The 18,440-nt window shown below is 44.5% G+C and overlaps 1 protein-coding gene across 1 annotated transcript in view; it reads left to right on the forward strand.

The window, feature by feature from the left end:
- The first annotated feature begins 265 nt into the window (after positions 1-265).
- Positions 266-18,440, forward strand: part of GUCY2C (guanylate cyclase 2C) — a 507,960-nt gene continuing 489,785 nt past the window's right edge. Inside the window, exon 1 of the mRNA XM_063941528.1 lies at positions 266-398. Within this exon, the coding sequence (XP_063797598.1) occupies positions 266-398 (133 nt within the window). The remainder of the gene's footprint in view (positions 399-18,440) is intronic.

Genomic DNA, 18,440 nt, shown 5'->3' on the forward strand with positions numbered 1-18,440 from the left:
CAAATACAGTATACAGCTCTATGCAGAAGCCACCTTTGTGTTATCTACAATTGTTAATAGGTGACCAGACAACTTTGAGATGGGAGTAGAAGGAAGTGACAGATGATTGATGTAGTCCTAGCAGTTCCTGTTATTTTCAGAACATCATTGACATCCTCACAAATTACTACTCCTAGAACATGGTTGAGGTAAGATGGTGAAGCCATCGGTATGTTTGTTCATCCATATTTTTCTATGTCTGCAAGTGCAAACCCAAGTGAATTCAATGTGTGAAAATGGCAACTACACTCTTAATGTGATTATGCTGGATGACAATTTGACAGAATGGAACCTAGAATCTATTAAAAGAGCGATAGACCTTGGGCTGTCAGTACTGAGGAAAGACCTAGAAATGGAAGGTATGATACATTCCTTTAATTATACTGCCTTATGTATTACTTGTATGTGATGTGCATTATGAGTGGCACAATAGTCAGCATTGTTATCTCAGTCTTGGGTAGTGTCTTATATTATCCCTGTCTCTCTATTTGTTTACTTCAAATGCTCCAGTTTCCTCGCATAAACAAAAAAATATGATAGTTGATATAGATATACATACATGCATATACCTGTACGTATATATGGGGGGGGGGGGTTAGACTGTAAGCTCCAATGGAAAAGGGACAGGGAGTGATGGGACTCATTGGTTACATGTTTAGGCCTGCTAATATGTTTGGAGCTATAAACATAGACAATAATAGTGGCAAAAGATAATTGACATATTGAGTATGGTAGCCCTGCATTGTTCAGCCCCCCTGCGGCTCCCGGCAATATACGGAGCCCCCCAGCGTTATCTCACCAGCACACCAGAGACTGCATCGCTATAGGTATTCAGAGCGGCTCTCTCATCCACCGTCTCGTGTCTGCAGCCCCCCTGCAATGTGCACACACAACAGGGGTGGGGGGATGTGAAGCGGGGACAGCAGAAGCTGCTCGCACTGTTTCTCCCTTTCTGTCCCGAGGTGGACGGTCCCCCCCCCTCTCATTGTTTCCATTCACTGCCAAGGTATTAACCCAGGCACATGGAACAATAGCAGAAGGCGAGGCCGTCATTTCACACCGGGACTTCTTTCACTATCTATATCAACATACCCAAATTTACTTCTAAATCATCTATCAACGATATATGTATGCAATATAATCTGGGGGAGATATATCTAGTTGATCATACGAACAGGATCATGGAATCTGAATAAGGGTCCAATTGTGTCGTTAACAGTGTTTAAGTTAAAACAGGTGAACCTCACTTCTTTACAGAAGGGTTAACCATACCACTATCTACATGCGGTTTTTGACCATTAGTAATCACAGTCTGGTTTAAATTGTTGAGTAACAATTAACGGATTATTCCTGTGCACAACAAATGTAAGTGCATGTCTAAACTTATGACAAACCCAAATGTACAACTCTTTTCTTTGGAAGGGAGAAGCATTTATTTGTTTAATTTGCTATAGGGAGAAATTGTTGAGAGGATACGGTATCGGTTATTGTATGTACCCATCGATTTGATTGATTGTACTTCTTTTGTACTAGACACTGTTTATTTATCACTCTAATTTCTTTTCAACCAGACTTATAGTAATACATTGTCTCCATTTCAGTGGACACAATCATGTATTAATATTGTATCTAAATAGCTGACTGCACAGGTTTTTTTTATAATTTTGACTGAACAGACAGGTAGAATTATACAGTATATATTTGGACACTCAAGCCTTGGTGACATTAAAAAGGGTCCTGCTGTGCCGTAAACAGTGTTCAAGCTATAATAGGTGAGCCCCATTCCTTCACAGAAGGGTTATTTATACCATTATCTGCATGCGGTTTTGGACCAATAACAATTACAGTCTGATTTAAATTATTGATTAATAACTAACAGATTATTTCTGTATATAACAAATGCAAGTGCATGTCTAAGTTTATGACAAACTCAATTGTACAACTCTTTTCCTTGGAAGGGAGAAACATTTATCTGTTAATTGATTATAGGGAGAAACTGTTGAGAGGATATGGTACTTGTTATTATATATATTCACCGATTTGATTGATAGTACTTCTTGTGTACTAGCCACTGTTTAACTATCACTCTAATTTCTCTCAAACAGGCTTATAGCAATACATTGTCTCCATTTCAGTGGACACAATTATGTATTAAATTGTATCGAATAGCTGACTGCACAGGTCTATATAACTCTGATTAACAGACTGGCAAAAAGATACTGTATACATTAGGACATTCTAGCCCTCAGTGGCATGTAATCAACTTTTTTCTTTAATGCCAATATTTATATTTTCAATTAATGCAAATTTTGTTATCACTTATTATTATACAGGTTGAGTATCCCATATCCATATATTCCGAAATACGGAATATTCCGAAATACGGACTTTTTTGAGTGAGAGTGAGATAGTGAAATCTTTGTTTTTTGATGGCTCAGTGTACACAAACTTTGTTTAATACACAAAGTTATTAATAATATTGTATTAAATGACCTTCAGGCTGTGTGTATAAGGTGTATATGAAACATAAATGAATTGTGTGTATGTACACACACTTTGTTTAATGCACAAAGTTATAAAAAATATTGGCAAAAATTACCTTCAGGCTGTGTGTATAAGGTGTATATGAAACATAAATGCATTCTGTGCTTAGATTTAGGTCCCATCACCATGATATCTCATTATGGTATCTAATTATTCCAAAATACGGAAAAATCCGTTATCCAAAATACCTCTGGTCCCAAGCATTTTGGATAAGGGATACTCAACCTGTATCATCATACGCTGGAGGTGATACTCTATAGGGAGCAGCTGATATCAGACTCTTATAAGAGATCATTAATTAAATTGAAGAAGTTTCTCATAGATTGATAAATTAGAGCTGATACAATAGAATTCTTTTATTTTTTTATATAGTCTGTTTTTATTGAAAACAATGAAAAAGTGAAAAGGTACACACCGCTTCAGCATTGGTAAAACAAACATTGGACCAACAGATACAGAAGAGAAATGAATATACATTCTTTGCAGGCAAAGTCAATAAATCTGACAGAATACTGCGAGTCTCAGCTCCATTAGTCCATCAAAAAAGGAAAATTGAGGCTCATTATCAGGTCTGGTCGAAACGGTGCATATTCCAATATAAAAAACAACTTAAGTAAGAGATAAAGAATGGGGACTCAAGTATAAGGGAGGGTAAAAGGTGTTAAAAAGAGTAAGGTGAAAGAAAGGAAAGATCAGGGTACAGAAGTCAAATCTGTATCACATTATCCTATGCAGAGCACATCCCATCAACATATGTGGAGAAGAGACAAAAAAACAAGAGAACCCACTCTCTTCTACTACATTAAAAATATATAGTCTTTGTATAAGGCTGAGGTTTTATAGGTCAACCAGGGAAGCCATATAGAATTAAAGTCAACAGTATTGTTTTTAGAAGCTAAAAATGTTTCCTCCATTGTCATATAATAATCTATCCTAGAGAACCACGTTTTGCGAGTAGGGGGAGTGGCAGATCTCCACAGGGTCGGTATCGTCGCTCTGGCTGCATTACACAGATGTCACTGTAATGAAGATTTATAGTCAGATAAGGCCATGGAGGAGTGATTCAACAACCAAAAGGCTGGGGTGGAGGGGACGTTAACATGGAGAATATCCTGGGAAATAGTGATAACATCATTCCAGTAAGAGGCTAGCAGGGGACAACTCCACCAGATGTGCAATAATGTACCTAGAGCTGTACGACATCTCCAACAGTTGGCAGAAACCGAGGGAGAGATAGTATGTAAAAGGGTGGGGTGTCTATACCACCGCATTAGGATTTTGTATTGTGTTTCTCTGATCTGGATACAGACAGAGCTATTTTGTGTTTTGAGAAAAATAGCCTCCCATTAGGAAAACTTCAGACCTAGATCCCTCTCCCACTTTGAAGTGAAAGATGGAAGGGTGAGGGTATCTGGCATTTGTAATAATTTGTATAGGACAGAAATCGTGTGAGTGGGGTTACGCGGAGCGACGCATAGTCTTTCAAATTTTGTTAGATCTCTAGCAGCTCGTGGAAGTCTACCATCTGAATTTAGGTAGTGTCTAACCTGAAGATATTTCCAGAAATTGGTTTGTGGGATGTTCCATTTAGTTCGAATATCCACAAACTGTTTAACTCCAGATGTCTGTACTAGTTGTCCCACTCTAAAAAGTCCCTCTAGAGCCCATGTACGAAAGTGAGAGAGGGAAATACCTGGTGCGAAGTCTGAGATACCTAAGAAAGAGGTTAAGGGGCCAATGTCCGAGGAAATATACGGACAGCGACGTATACTTTTCCAGAAGGATAATGTGGGGGAGATAGTAGGATGAGGAATAGCTAGTTTAGGTATAGTGGGAAGCCATTGAAAGATTTCAGGGTATTGTCGTGTATGGAGACCCTCCAAACCCACCCACTGTTTGTCGTCCCGACTCCTGGTCCAGTCCAAAATTCTGTTGAGTAGAATCGCATTATAATAAGTCCTAATATCTGGTAGCTGAAACCCCCCTCGTGTAGCTGACCTCATCATAATGTATTTGCTTATTCTCGTTCTCTTACGGGACCATACAAACTGTTGTATAAGGAGCTGAATGGATCTGAACCAAGAGTCCAGAATCTGTATTGGCAGCGCCTGAAGAGTGTAGAGTAATTTAGGCAAAGTGTTCATCTTAACTACTCCCACCCTACCGAGCCAGGACAGATGTCGTAGATGCCATCTACAGTAATCACTTCTCACTGCCCGAAGGAGCGGGAGAAAATTTAAAGATAGCAAGCGTGATAAGTCCTGTGGCAATTGGACTCCTAGATACGTTATATGGGAGGATTTCCAAAGGAATGGAAATGAGTGTTTCAAAGTAGTTATTGTGGCGGGTGTTGCAGAGATGTTCAGGGCGCTGGACTTGGAAGCATTTACCTTGAAGTTAGAAAGAGCACTAAATGTATCTAGTTCTCTCATAAGGTGAGGTAGGGATTGTAAGGGACGTGTAATCAATGCTAGAATGTCATCAGTAAATAGCGCTAGTTTATATTCCTCTTCTCCCAAATGTAGGCCCTCTATACACTTGTTGGCCCTGATAGCCCTGGCTAATGCTTCTATACATAGGATGAAAATTATAGGAGATAGAGGACACCCCTGCCTAGTCCCGTTACCAATTAAAAAGGGTTTCGAAAGCGAGCCATTGATACGGACTCGTGCTGATGGTGATGTGTAAAGAACCATAATCCTGCCTAACGCCTGCGGACCAAGTCCGATATGCTCCAGAACCGACCTCATAAAACTCCAACTAACCCTGTCAAAAGCCTTCTCGGCATCCATTGACAGAAGAACGGCAGGGATCCGACCATGTGAAGCAAAATTAATAAGATTCAGAATTTTAGTTGTGTTGTCTTTAGCTTCGCGGCCTGGAACGAATCCCACTTGGTCACTGTGTATGAGATAGGGGAGGAACTCATTGAGTCTAGTCGCCATCAATTTTGCAAATAGTTTTATATCAACATTTAGTAGAGATATGGGTCGGTAGCTGGAGCACAAGAAGGATCCTTCCCCAGCTTAGGGATGACTGTTATTTGAGCTCCCAGGGATTGTTTGGAAAAATGCGTGTTTGCTGAGACAGAATTAAAAGCTTGAAGAAGATGGGGTGCTAGCTTGTCTCTAAATATCTTATTGTTATGATTCCCGTACTCCAGACCAGAGGAGATCTTATGGCAGAGGTCTGAGTACTGGAAAGATATGCTGGTTACGGGAGCAGGAAAGCCTAGTAACCCCTGGCGCCCTAACTCCGTTGTCTCGCCCGTGTTATCAGAAATCCCCTGCGAGACTATGGTTGCTTGAGCCCATGGCAGCCGCGTTTGAAGGGCGGATTATGTCTGCCCAACTTCGATGCCCCCTCAGGTCTTAATGGGAGACAAAGGGAAATCCGAGACAGGGTGATAACAAGGGGCCCTCTGACTAAGCAACCAGGCCAGGGGCTACAAGCTAACTAACTTAAACCAAAAGTATGTGCGGACAAACCGCCAGGGAAAAGGACAACCAAAGATCCACTGATCCGTTACTCCTATCCAGCACCGCTGGATACCAGAGTGGATTTGTGGGAGCGGAATCCTCCGCAAAAGCTCCGGAACACAATGAAACTAAATAATAAACAGTAAGCGGTCAAGCCGCAACACACGGCTACGCCGCGACTCACGAACACCACAGGATGTTAAAGGTGCTCGGTCGGACTCCAGGAATAGATGACAACTTCCGAGTACAGGACCACTGAGGACAGGAACAACCGGGTTGAGCAGGACTGGAAACTCTCTGTAACTGACACAGCAAACAGGAAGCTATCACCGGCGTCTGTGAGAAGTCCTGAGAGTGCTTAAATTTGGGAGCCCTCCAATCAAGATCCAGACAGGGTAATCACATAATCATGCCGTGCAGCTGCATGCTGTACGGCCAGGATACAATTGAACTGATTAATTAAGACCCAGCAACGGGGAACGCGGTCCGAGCGTGGCGTCCCCGTTGCTAGGGTCTGAGCGGCTCCGTGCGCCCGGCGTCTAGCGTTGCTAGGGAGCCGGCGGCTGTCTGCCTGCGGCGTCCCTAGTTGCTAGGCGCCGGGCCGCACTGACGGGCGGACCCTCGGCGCCTAACAGTACCCCCCCCTTGAGGAGGGGTCAAGGAACCCCTAAGGCCAGGTTTCTGAGGAAATTCTCGAAAAAATGCCCTTTTGAGCCTCGGGGCATGGAGATCCTCATCCAGGACCCAAGACCTTTCTTCTGGACCATAACCTCTCCAATGTACCAAAAAATAAAGCCGACCCCGGGACAACTTGGAATCGAGAACCTTCTCCACCAAGAACTCCTGCTGACCCTGTACATCTATTGGTGATTTCCCCTGAGAGATCTTGCGAGGAAATCTACTGGACGAAACATATGGTTTTAACAAGGAGCAATGGAAGGTATTTCCGATCCGTAAAGTTTTTGGTAAACGTAACCGGAAAGCAACTGGATTGACTTTTTTGATAATATGAAAAGGTCCAATAAATTTAGGACCCAATCTGGCTGAGGTTTGTCGAAGTTTAATGTTGCGAGTCGACAACCATACCCTATCTCCTACTTTAAAAGTGCACGGCCGCCGGAGCCTGTCAGAAAAAATTTTCTCCCGAAATGCCGCTTTTCTGAGAGCCAGGTGCACTTTTCTCCAAATGAGTTTGAGATGAGAGGTCTAGGTCAGTGAGGAGACAGAGGAATGTTGAAAAAAGGAATTAGCTCTGGGGTGAAAACCAAAAACTGTAAAAAATGGAGACACATTGGTGGAGGAATGACAGGCATTGTTGTAAGCAAACTCCGCCAACGGAAGAAACTCAAACCAGTCATTTTGGAGTTTGGCCGAGTACAAACGCAAATATTGTTTTAATGATTGATTAACTCGCTCAGTCTGCCCGTTGGATTGGGGATGGTAGCCAGACGTTAAAGATAATTTCATCTTTAATGAGGCACAAAAAGACTTCCAAAATTGTGCAATGAATTGTGGACCCCGATCAGAGACAATATCAGTGGGTAACCCATGGAGTCTGAAAACATGGCGGAGGAACAAGACTGCCAATCCCTGGGCAGATGGCAATCGGGGAAGAGCAATGAAATGGGCCATTTTGCTAAAACGGTCCACTACCACCCATATGACTCGGCATCCGGCTGACAGAGGGAGGTCCACCACAAAATCCATGGAAATATGAGACCATGGCCTAAGAGGAACATTCAAGGGCATAAGTTGACCGATAGGCAAGGAACGGGGAACCTTATGCTGTGCACAGACCTGACAAGAAAAAACAAACTCCTTAATGTCTTTGGAAAGACCAGGCCACCATACCGAGCGGGAAACTAATTCAAAAGTTTTGGCGATCCCCGGATGCCCGGCAACTTTGCTATCATGAAACTCCGTCAAAACAGTTGCTCTCAAAAACTCGGGGACATAAAGACGACCAGCAGGAGTATTTCCAGGAGCTTGATGTTGAAGCTGCTTTAACTGGGTAAATAAATCTTGTGTGAGGCCTGCCCGAATGACTGAAGACGGAAGTATGGGAGTAACAGGACTGTTGTCTTGAACTGGAAGAAAACTGTGTGACAGGGCATCTGCCTTGGTATTCTTGGAACCTGGCCTGAAGGTGATAATGAACTTGAAACGAGTAAAAAATAAAGCCCAACGAGCTTGCCGGGCATTTAGCCATTTAGCTGATTCAATGTATTGAAGATTTTTGTGATCAGTCAAAACTGAAATGGTATGAGTGGCTCCTTCAAGCCAATGCCTCCACTCCTCGAAAGCCCATTTAATAGCCAGTAATTCCCGGTTACCAACATCGTAGTTGGATTCAGCAGATGAGAATTTCCTGGACATAAAGGCACAAGGATGTAATTCTAGAGAATCCGGATCCTTCTGAGATAGGATAGCCCCTACTCCAACCTCCGAGGCATCAACCTCAACAATGAAAGGCAATTCTGGGTTGGGATGTCTGAGGACTGGGGCTGAGACAAAGGCTTGTTTCAAGGCCTGAAAAGATAACTCCGCTTCACGTGACCAGTTGGTAGGATCTGCTCCCTTCTTAGTTAGTGCCACAATGGGAGCAACTAGGTCGGAGAAAGAGTGAATAAATCTTCTATAGTAATTCGCAAACCCTAAAAAGCGCTGAATTGCTTTTAAGTTGGTGGGTTGCGCCCAACTAAGGATGGCTTGGAGCTTCTTTGGTTCCATACAGAATCCCCGAGGGGAAATGATGTACCCTAAAAAGGATACCTCCGTGACATGAAATTCACACTTCTCCAGCTTGGCATATAGGTGATTTTCACGTAATTTTTTTAGAACCTGACGCACCTGGGTAACATGTTGTTCTATAGAGTCAGAATATATCAAAATATCGTCTAAGTAGACTACAACGAATCTTCCAAGAAATTCACGGAGCACATCGTTAATGAGATCCTGGAAAACTGCCGGAGCATTAGACAGGCCGAATGGCATAACCAGATACTCATAGTGACCCGACTGAGTACTGAATGCCGTTTTCCACTCATCCCCTGACTTGATCCGGATGAGGTTATATGCTCCTCTCAGGTCAATCTTAGAAAAAATCACAGCCGAACGTAGCTGATCAAAGAGGACAGAAATCAGCGGCAAAGGGTAAGTATTTTTTACTGAGATCTTATTCAAGGCTCTAAAGTCAATACAAGGTCTGAGTGATCCATCCTTCTTCTCCACGAAGAAGAAGCCTGCACTTAAAGGGGATTTAGATGGCCTGATAAATCCTTTCCCTAGGCTTTCTTTAACATACTCATTCATGGCCACAGTTTCAGGTCCGGACAATGCATATAACCTTCCCTTAGGCAAAGTGGCACCAGGAATTAGCTCAATAGCACAATCATAAGGCCTATGGGGAGGCAGAATGTCCGCATTGCCCTTGGAAAATACATCAACAAAATCCTGGTATTCCACAGGAATGGGTGCGGGAATGACAGTAGCTATTCTGATGGGAAACGTAATACATTCCTTATTACAGATGGTACCCCATTGTGAGATCTCCCCCGACTGCCAATCAATGATGGGATTATGAAAGGCCAGCCAAGGGTGACCCAGAACCACTGGAACTGCTGGGCAATGGGTAAGGAAAAACTCAATTTTTTCAGAATGCAGAGCTCCTACCGAAAGTAGAACAGAAGGTGTACAGAGAGAAATAACCCCATTGGACAAGGGACTCCCATCTAAACCATGCATGGTGATACACCTACCCAAGGCTAACTGAGGAATACCTAAGGCCTTGGCCCATGTTAAATCCATAAAGTTCCCTGCAGCTCCACTGTCCACAAAAGCCGAGACCGAGGAACAGAGGCGGCCAAAGGAAACTTTAGCTGGGACTAACAGTGAATTATTTGAGGAGATAAGCTGCAGACCAAAGTGAACCCCCTCACAAATCACTTGGTCGAGGCGTTTCCCGACTTGTTCGGACAACTACGGGCAAAATGTCCCTTACCTCCACAGTATAAACAAAGACCAGAATTTTGCCTTCTGGTTCTTTCTTCAGGAGACAGTTTGGAGAGGCCTATCTGCATGGGCTCCTCTATGTCCACAGGAATGGAAAAAACACAAGGAGTAGACCCGACAGATGCTCCTCTTTCAGCCCTCCGCTCTCTGAGACGACGATCAATCTTAATAGAGAGCTCCATGAGTTTATCGAGAGTCTCAGGAGCGGGATACTGAAGGAGACTGTCTTTTATAGACTCGGATAAGCCGAGGCGAAACTGACTGCGCAGGGCTGGGTCATTCCATCCACAGTCGTTCGACCAACGGCGAAACTCCGTACAATAAATCTCTGCGGGATTCCTACCCTGTCTGAGAGCACGCAACTGACTCTCGGCGGATGCCTCTCTATCAGGGTCGTCATACAATAGCCCTAAAGACCCCAGAAAGGCGTCTACAGACAATAAAGCCGGATCGTCTGTTCTTAAACCAAAAGCCCAGGTCTGAGGATCCCCCTGAAGTAAAGAAATAATAATTCCAACCCGCTGAGATTCCGTACCTGAAGAGACTGGTCTTAAACGAAAATAAAGTTTACAAGACTCTTTAAAATTAAAAAACTGCTTTCTATCCCCAGAAAAACGGTCAGGCAAATGCATTTTTGGTTCAGGAATGACCCTCGGGGAAGTCCGTAACAGATCTTCCTGTGACCTCACCCGAAGGGACAGATCCTGAACCATCTGAGTAAGTTCTTGAATCTGGCTAACTAGAAGCTGGCCAGGATTTGGCCCAACACCGGTGGGATTCATGAGGCCGACAAATCTTCCAACTGAATAAGGGAAAAAATTAAATCCTGTTTAATTTTAAATTTTAGTCTGGCCGGTGATAATGTTATGATTCCCGTACTCCAGACCAGAGGAGATCTTATGGCAGAGGTCTGAGTACTGGAAAGATATGCTGGTTACGGGAGCAGGAAAGCCTAGTAACCCCTGGCGCCCTAACTCCGTTGTCTCGCCCGTGTTATCAGAAATCCCCTGCGAGACTATGGTTGCTTGAGCCCATGGCAGCCGCGTTTGAAGGGCGGATTATGTCTGCCCAACTTCGATGCCCCCTCAGGTCTTAATGGGAGACAAAGGGAAATCCGAGACAGGGTGATAACAAGGGGCCCTCTGACTAAGCAACCAGGCCAGGGGCTACAAGCTAACTAACTTAAACCAAAAGTATGTGCGGACAAACCGCCAGGGAAAAGGACAACCAAAGATCCACTGATCCGTTACTCCTATCCAGCACCGCTGGATACCAGAGTGGATTTGTGGGAGCGGAATCCTCCGCAAAAGCTCCGGAACACAATGAAACTAAATAATAAACAGTAAGCGGTCAAGCCGCAACACACGGCTACGCCGCGACTCACGAACACCACAGGATGTTAAAGGTGCTCGGTCGGACTCCAGGAATAGATGACAACTTCCGAGTACAGGACCACTGAGGACAGGAACAACCGGGTTGAGCAGGACTGGAAACTCTCTGTAACTGACACAGCAAACAGGAAGCTATCACCGGCGTCTGTGAGAAGTCCTGAGAGTGCTTAAATTTGGGAGCCCTCCAATCAAGATCCAGACAGGGTAATCACATAATCATGCCGTGCAGCTGCATGCTGTACGGCCAGGATACAATTGAACTGATTAATTAAGACCCAGCAACGGGGAACGCGGTCCGAGCGTGGCGTCCCCGTTGCTAGGGTCTGAGCGGCTCCGTGCGCCCGGCGTCTAGCGTTGCTAGGGAGCCGGCGGCTGTCTGCCTGCGGCGTCCCTAGTTGCTAGGCGCCGGGCCGCACTGACGGGCGGACCCTCGGCGCCTAACACTTATATTATGTGGATGGAAAACCATCAGGGCCAGGGCTTTTGCCCTGGGGCATGGACGCTATGGCAAGCTCCACTTCTTGTAGGGTAAAGGGTTCGTTCCAACCAAAGTATCTCGGATGGTGTCAGAGTGGGATAAGCAACCCTCTCCAAGTAGCCTCTGGATTGAAGGACATCTGAGAGGGGGTCTGCATCCGGAGAAGATTAAGTCAAATTATATAGCTGTTCGTAGTATTTTTTAAAACAATCTGCTATTTCAGGGGTTTTAAAACAGTGGACACCTCTATCATTTTTCATTGTATTAATAAACAGGGATGACCGTTGAGCTCTAAGAGCTTGTGCTAAAAGGCGTCCTGGTTTGTTACCCCACTGGTACAACCTGGTCCTACACTTACGCATGGAAAGTTGGGTGCTCGCGTTGAGGAGCTTATTTAAATTTATCCGCGCTTCTGCTAATTCGCTAAATTCCTCCTTGGACAAGGATGATTTGTGTAACATCTCTAACGAATTAATTTGTTGTAGTAGCTTGTTAATTTGGGCAGATTTCTGTTTTTTCCTTAAAGAACCCAGCTGAATAAGTTTACCTCTCAGAGTACATTTATGCGCTTCCCAAATAATTATTTTGGAGACCTCATCGGTAACATTATTCTCAAAGTATTCAGTAAGTGCTAAGTTAAGTTCATCTTTACAATAGGTGTCGTGTAGAAGAGTTTCATTTAGACGCCATGTCCACGGGCCTAGTGAATGTGAGGGTACTAAAAGCACCATAGAAACTGGGGCATGGTCTGACCAGGTTATCAAACCAATAGCTGCGTCAGCTAATAGATGTAGATGTCTGTGACTCACAAATAGATAGTCCAGGCGAGAATAAACTCGATGTGGGTTAGAGTAAAATGAGTAGTCCCTACCAGTTGGGTTCATAACCCTCCAGGAGTCTACGACCTGTAAGTCATGAAAAATCTTTTTGACCTTGCGGTGTTTAAGTTTAGAGAAATTAGGGGAGCCTGAGAAGGTGTCAAGGGACGGGTCTATGGACCAATTTAGATCACCCCCCAGAACAACCAATCCTGTTGCAATAGAGCAGTGGTGGCCAACCTGTGGCTCTTCAGCCACATGTGGCTCTTTCTTTATTCAAATGTGGCTCCCAACACTAAATCATGTGACCACAACAGATACAGAAGCTGCTGCACTCCAGCCAGACACGCAGCAGCACTACAGGGACTGAAAACTGAAGGAGCCAGATACTAGAGGTGAGACACCCACAAGCAAGCAAATAGAGGACACATTAGGGACTACTGCAATGGCATGAGTTGATGGGGGGGGCTGTAGTGATACATGAGGGTATGCTAGAGTGACACATGGCAGCGCTGGTTGAAGAGACACCTGAGGGTCCTGGCTGGAGTGACGCGGGAGGCTGCTGGAAGTAGTGACACATGGGAGAGCTGGCTGGAGTGATAAAGGAGGGTGGTAGCAGTAGTGACATATGGTAGAGCTGGCTGGAGTGACATAGAAGGTTGGTAGCAGGAGTGACACGGGGGAGCTGGCTGGAGTGATATAGGAGGGTGGTAGCAGTAGTGACACATGGGAGAGCTGGCTGGAGTGACAGGAGGGTGGTAGCAGGAGTGACACGGGGGAGCTGGCTGGAGTGATATAGGAGGGTGGTAGCAGGAGTGACACGGGAGAGCTGGCTGGAGTGACAGGAGGGTGGTAGCAGTAGTGACACATGGGAGAGCTGGCTGGAGTGACAGGAGGGTGTTGGCTGGAGTGACACATGGGAGACCTGGCTGGAGTGACACCCCAGGGTCTTGGCAGTAGTGACACATGGGAGACCTGGCTGGAGTGACACAGCAGGGTCTTGGCAGTAGTGATACATGGGGAGCTGGCTGGAGTGACACGGGGGAGCTGGCTGGAGTGACATAGGAGGGTGCTAGCAGGAGTGACACATGGGAGAGCTGGCTGGAGTGACACAGCAGGGTCTTGGCAGTAGTGACACATGGGGGAGCTGGCTGGAGTGACAGGAGGGTGTTGGCTGGAGTGACACATGGGGGAGCTGAAGTTATTATTTTATGTGAAAGTGACTTTTTCAATGGATCTGGATTTAAAAATTTTATTTTATGGCGTTCTGGCTTTTTCAATGTATTTTATACCAGGGGTGTGGTCTAGCAGGCACAAGGCCACATTCCATTTTTGCATGCGCGCCATCCGCTCGATGTTGGCTCTTTGACGTACCTAACAAGGTTTTTTGGCTCTTTGTCACTGACTGGTTAGCCACCCCGCAATAGAGTCTAGGTGCAAGAGATGAGATTTAAAGAAGGACAACTGACCTTGATTGGGCGCATACAATACAATAAATGTATAAACCTGAGTAAATATCTTACAGTTTACCACAAGTATTCTCCCCGGTACCGGTCTACGTACTGAAATATCCGAAATTTGCAAATTTTTTGAAAATAGATAGACAAAAGTGTGCAGCATCTAATGGCGCTAAGCCCGTAAGATGTATCCCTTATATTATTTAGGGAATATATCAATTAAAACCAAAGTGGTTAAAAAATACAATACATTTTATTGAAACATGTGGACATGCATGAACAAGAAAGAATAAAAATACAGATTAAATTTTTTTGAACACAATACAATACATAGTATGTGCAGCTGGAACTAGGAGGCAGTGACTCGGTCAAAGTGCTAGTGCAATGTGCTGGTGGCAAATCTCACCCTTTGGTGGCCCTGCGGTGGGCTAGCTTAGGAAAGCAATGCTGGTCCGGTGCTGATATAGCCCGGCACCACCGCATGGGGCATGAATCAGCTTCTGAGTTCTTTACCAGGTGGTCACCGCTCCTTGGTCCAGTTTTCAATCCAATTAACAACGCGTTTCGGTCATTTGCTTTTGACCTTTTTCAAGTTTTATGGATCCAGAAGCTGATTCATGCCCCATGCGGTGGTGCCAGGCTATATCAGCACCGGACCAGCATTGCTTTCCTAAGCTAGCCAACCGCAGGGCCACCAAAGGGTGAGATTTGCCACCAGCACATTGCACTAGCACTTTGACCGAGTCACTGCCTCCTAGTTCCAGCTGCACATACTATGTATTGTATTGTGTTCAAAAATTTTTAATCTGTATCTTTATACTTTCTTGTTCATGCATGTCCACATGTTTCAATAAAATGTATTGTATTTTTTAACCACTTTGGTTTTAATTGATATATTCCCTAAATAATATAAGGGATACATCTTACGGGCTTAGCGCCATTAGATGCTGCACACTTTTGTCTATCCATAAAGCATTCAGGGATTTTGTGTTTGTCTCTCCCGGTGCAGCAATTAAGGCTGCTTAGTCTGTTTTCATTGCGCAACTATTGTTAATGTACACCCACTCTTTTTTGAATTTTTTGAAAATAGTATCGCTACACCCTTTGATTTGCCCTCTGGATTATTGCAATAGTAAGCAATAGGAAACCTATGGTTAATCAGTGAGGGGTTACATGCTGAAATCTTGAAATGTGTCTCCTGAATTAAGGCAACATCGACTCTATCCGACCACAAAGAGCGAAGCAGATTGGATCTCTTTTCTGGGAGATTCAGGCCTTTAGCATTAATTGATAAAATTTTCAATTTACCCGGTACTGTCATTCACTATATAAGACAATAAAACATGCATTGGATTCTGGTCTACACAAGAGAAAAGAGAAGAAGAAAAGGATAGAAATGAAAGGAGAAGAATGGGAGAGCAAAACCGGGGAAACATAAACAATAACAATATGTAAATACCCGCTACGGGAGACCTGGTGTGTTACCACCAGGAGTCCAGAAGGCGCATAGGCCATATGCGGGTAAGGGCAAGGGAGTCACCACTAGGGACGTAATAGTAAAACTTTAAGTGATATAAGCAATTATCATATGTATTATCATAATCTGTAGACATAACATAGAAACTAAAAAGATACCAGTTGTACATGGATTGTAACAACAAATATAAAGAGCAACACAACGTGTAGGACTAACAGGTGTAAACCTGAATTAGTCAACCAGAAACTGAGAAACAAAAATTGTAACCTATGACTCAAGTAAAAGAAAAACTGCAGCAACATCATCAGTCAGTGTAGGGGTAGCGTACAACACCAAAGGATATCGCGGACAGAAGTTAAACACACGTAGAGATAAGCAGAGTTTGATCAGGTGGCAGAATCGTCATGACGAGGTGTTCTCAGGGGAGGGCTCTTCTTTCTGGAATGATGGACCTCCGTCCAAAGAGGTATTGTTCCCAAGCGACTGCGGCGGTTGAAGATCAGGCACAGTAAATTCCCAGGGAGGGATAACAAGATTCGGGAGACCCAAACCGGTACAGAATGAGGAAAGTTCTGAGTGAGTGGATAGGGTATGTAATCTTCCGGCCGAGGAAACCTGGAGGCTATAGGGAAAGCCCCACCGATATTTCAGTTGGCGTTTACGAAGTTCGTCTGTGAGAGGTTTCAGAGATCTTCTTTGTTGGAGAGTGTGCCATGACAAATCCTGGAAAATGTGTATCGTCGTGCCGTTGAAATCGACCCCGTCTAACTGTCGCACTTTACGCATAATATCATCTTTTTGGGAATAATAATGCAGGTGGCAGATAACATCTCGTGGACGATCAGCAGATAAGCTCTTTGGTTTGAGCGCGCGATGAGCCCTGTCAAATGTGATGACGTTGGAGGGAGCCGCTCCCAGTATTTCGTTGAAGATTTTTGTAAGGGCATCAATCAGACTAGTTTGGGGGACATCTTCTGGCAGTCCTCGAATCCGGATATTGTTTCTCCTCTCTCTGTTGTCCAGGTCCAACATCTGTGACCTTAGAGTACGGATCTCAACAGATTGGGCAACAATGGTGTCTGTAAGGGATTTCAGAAAACTATCGGAGGTGTCCTGCCGAGTTTCCACCGAAGACACTCGGTCAGAGAGTTGTGAGATATCCTGGCGGACATTTGCTAACTCCCTACGTATAGTGTCCTGAAGATCTTGTTTGGTCGGAAGTGTTCTCATGAAGGTCAGAATATCGTGGAGGTCCGAATCACCACCATGTTGTGGACGAGGGGATTCCGCAGCGGGAGACAACTTTGGAGAAGCTGAGGGGGTAGAGGATGGGCTAGATACAGATTGATCATCGGTGAGTTTAGACGGGGTGGGTCTCAAGAACGGTCTCATATCCGCCTGCGACATGGTCTCTGTAGAAGAGCGAACAATTCCTTTTTGAGCAGATTTTTTGCGCCTGACCATAATGCAATCAGAGAAGAAGAGACGAAGATATCATCCTTACGGACATGAAACAACTGAATGTCTACATAACGCTTAGAGAAGTGCCCCTAGTAATGTGACTCCCAGTGGGTTAGCATTAGCAAATCATCAGGCCAAGATTAAGTCACATGCAGCGTAGAGGGACCAATCATCAGTGCCTTTATTACAGAAAAACACGAGCCAAAAGGGTGACCATTGCTGCATGCCGTCACTCTATATAACTTCCATATGATGCATGAGGTTCGAGCTACAATATAGTAACAGATAGAAATTCCAAAGCATAAAAGTAGCCACTAGAGGGAGCTTCGGTTTAGTCATGGGCAAAGTGATTCACTGAACTGAGTTGAGACACATGACTCAGTTCAGTGAAGTGTCTCGAGTCAGTGTCTTGGCACATGAGTCATGACTCATTTGTAGTGGAATGTATTGCAGAGACTGCACATGAATCAGTGAGTTGCCAGTGCTGGCAGATCAGTGCTGGACTCATGGAGGGAGTTATTCAGCTGCAGTGATTGTGCAGTGTATCTGGGGGAGGCAGCTGCTTATGCACTGATTGTTAATAATATATTAACATATATTCAGTGTTATGTTGATATATTATTAATAACCACTTATTGCATACTAGTTACAGAATATGCACATTACTTCTGGCTGAGGAGAGAAAGCTTAACAGCCATGAAACACATCATTCAGTCTGTAACTAAACCAAATAAAAACATTTTTTTTTACTTTGCATACTTTGCTAATTGGTTATTTTAGGTGGGCTTTTTTTTTAGGTGGCTTGGATTTATTATGTTATCCACTATCTAGCCTCCAGGGAGTTTGCCATCCACAATCACATTGAGCAGGAACAGTGAGTTGAGAACACTGTACCACAGGGGCTCCACCTCCTGCAGGCTTATGCTGCATGAATCAGATCCATCCACTGAGTCACTGAGTCTACACAGTGTACAACTGTCTCAACTCACTGGCAGACTCAGGATGAATCATGATTCATGACATGACTCAGGCACAGCAGCACTAGAGATGGCTACTGAGTCTCTGTCTCAACACAGTGACTCGAATCATCAGGAAGTGTGAATGATTCGAGTCACTCACTGTTTAATGAGTCGAGACAGCAGCAGCAGCAGCAGCCTCTCTCAGCCAGAGGGAGGAAACTCTGTGTCCTGTGTCCTTCAGTCAGTGTGTTCTGCTGTCTTTAGCTGTGATTGGCCAGAGGCTATACCAGGTGACACCCAGTGGGAGGGGGGAGGGAGCAGTCACG

Source organism: Pseudophryne corroboree, chromosome 9 (assembly GCF_028390025.1).
Source record: "Pseudophryne corroboree isolate aPseCor3 chromosome 9, aPseCor3.hap2, whole genome shotgun sequence".
Lineage (NCBI taxonomy): Eukaryota > Metazoa > Chordata > Amphibia > Anura > Myobatrachidae > Pseudophryne > Pseudophryne corroboree.